This window comes from Engraulis encrasicolus, chromosome 15 (assembly GCF_034702125.1).
Source record: "Engraulis encrasicolus isolate BLACKSEA-1 chromosome 15, IST_EnEncr_1.0, whole genome shotgun sequence".
Taxonomy (NCBI): Eukaryota; Metazoa; Chordata; class Actinopteri; order Clupeiformes; family Engraulidae; genus Engraulis; species Engraulis encrasicolus.
The window spans coordinates 5,129,969-5,132,468 of NC_085871.1; the positions used below are offsets into that span (position 1 = coordinate 5,129,969).

Here is a 2,500-nt window from a genome sequence, read left to right on the forward strand (position 1 = left end):
GACAAGTTGACCATTTTCATTTCCACTATTTCATGATTGCATGCACTTCTTCGTCATGGATAAATGGGCAACAAACTACTTTTTCCAGACAGGATTGCACTGAAAAGTAGGCTACTGCTGTTAAAAAAAGGTTGCGGGTGTGCAGAACCGACGCCTGCTTGTATGTGTGAGGGAGGGGAGGAGAGAGACGCGGAGCAGCTGAGATGACGGTCGCGACTTGCGAAATAGCAGGCAATTATTTTTCAATGTTTCAGTGACATAGCCTATTAACAAAATGCTTCCTATGCTTCCTTCCGGTGGTATTGTAGTCACATTTTTATTTTTTGACGAAAATATAAATCAACAAACTCCACAGATTGTTGAAGGGGACAAAGGGGAACATTTGCGGGGAAAATGCGGCTTTACAGGAATTAGGTGGCATAGTGAAATTATGCGGAATATCATTGAATTTGCATGAATCCACGCGATCGCTGAATCGCGAAAAACTGGAGGGACTGATTGTCATCATGTTTATGACTCATTCACGACTGTGTCATGACACGGTTTTCACACTATTTTATTCAACACTGTATTCCACTATTATGACACTGTTATGTCATACGTATGACGCCGACATCAAGTAAAGTGTAAGTCGCGTATTACGTAACACACCTTGCTGCTGGTGTCCGGGTTGTCGGTGCAGTGGCTGGAGAAGTAGTTGGTCTGGTAGGCGCGCACCGAGCTGTTCATCTTGTAGTCCAGGTAGGAGGGCAGCGGGTGCCTCCTCTCAGGCTGGACCAGCTCATGGTCTGTGGGTGAAGGAGAAATGGATAGAGAGAGGGAGAGGGAGAGGGAGAGGGAGAGGGAGGGGAAGAAAGATGTGAAGAAGGATGTAGATAGATAGATAGATAGATAGATAGATAGATAGATAGATAGATAGATAGATAGATAGATAGATAGATAGATAGATAGATAGATAGATAGATAGATAGATAGATAGATAGATAGATAGATGGGGAGAAGGACAGAGTGACAAAGAGAGAGAGAGATACAGATTGATTGGAGAAACAGAGAGAGAGAGAGAGAGAGAGAGAGAGATGAATAAAGAGAGATGAGAATTTAATAAAACTCTTCTAATGAATTTCTGAAGTACATGATATAATCTTCATGCTGGTCTCATTCTCACCTTCTATTCCCTTATGGAATATAAGCCGTTTATTTTCGATTCAGACAGCAACACAAATCCAGTGCAACAGGGATCAAGTGCTACAAGGTCATCAGCAGTAATTGAGTCTATTTTCTCGGCTGAAGAAACATTAGTCTCTCTGATACAAACATGTCATACAAACACATTCACACACATGTACGCGCGCACGCACACATTCGCGCGCGCACACACACACACACACACACACACACACACACACACACACACACACACACACACACACACACACACACACACACACACACACACACACACACACCCCTCTGTCTGTCTGTCTGTCTGTCTGTCTGTCTGTCTGTCTGTCTGTCTCTCTCTCTCTCTCTCACACGCACATCATCAACACACACGCACATCATCATATCATCAGCATCATCCTATTGGTGGAGGTGGGGGTTGGGGGGCTAATTGCCTGCAGCACTGATTCAAATCACACAGACTACTGAGCAGCCTCCACAATTATCCCATAAGCTCAGAGTGCGTCACCCAGAGCAGAAAGAGAGAAAGGACCAGGGACGAAACAGACAAAGAAAGAAAGAAACAAAGAAAGAAAAAAGAAAGATGGACGGAAAAGGGAGAGAGAAAAAGAAAAGAAGGTGGGAAGGGAATGGGGGGGAGATAATGATGATGCTGCTTCTGCTGATGATGATGATCAGGAGAAAGGGAATTACAAGAAGAAAAGAAACTCTAGAAATAAATATACATGACTAGAAATGGAAATGTTAATACTGATGTTAATACTGATATGAAATGAAATATTATTATTAGGGGGTTACAATTGCATTGCACATATTGGGTGGGTGGCCCTTTCAGATGGATGACTTTGTCCTGGGCCCAGCCAAGACTGTCAGCAGCCCCTTAACCCTTAGCATTACCATTGGACTCTGCGACAATGATGGAGAAGAGGCGAACGGCCCCGTTGGCGTCGCTGAACCAGCTGCAGTTGAACTTGAAGAAGATGGAGGACTGGGTGACCCGCGCCGCTCGCTCATTCACCCGCACACTGTCAAGAGGCTCCGGGGGACCTGCGGGACACACGACCACGTACATTTATAAGAAAAGGCAGCAAAGAAACGTAATAGGAAGGCCCTACCGTGGCCTAATGGTAGGGCACTCGCTTACTACACCAACGATCTGGGTTCGATTACGGCTCGGGTCATTTGCCATTCCTTCCCCATCTCTCTCCCCACTCGTTTCCTGTCCCTCTGTGACTGTCCTAGCACAACAGCTAACAAAAGAAATGTAATAGGAATACTACCCGAGTATGAAAATAATGTTCACTAGCATTTAGTATAG

General features: G+C 44.8%; 1 protein-coding gene across 3 annotated transcripts in view; it reads right to left on the reverse strand.

The window, feature by feature from the left end:
* LOC134463655 (receptor-type tyrosine-protein phosphatase beta-like) overlaps positions 1–2,500 on the reverse strand; it is a 97,564-nt gene that overhangs the window by 36,194 nt on the left and 58,870 nt on the right. For all 3 annotated transcript variants that reach the window (XM_063216853.1, XM_063216852.1, XM_063216851.1), the window contains 2 exons: positions 2,080–2,229; positions 652–788 (listed from right to left, as the gene is read on the reverse strand). In XM_063216853.1, the coding sequence (XP_063072923.1) occupies positions 652–788; positions 2,080–2,229 (287 nt within the window). The remainder of the gene's footprint in view (positions 1–651; positions 789–2,079; positions 2,230–2,500) is intronic.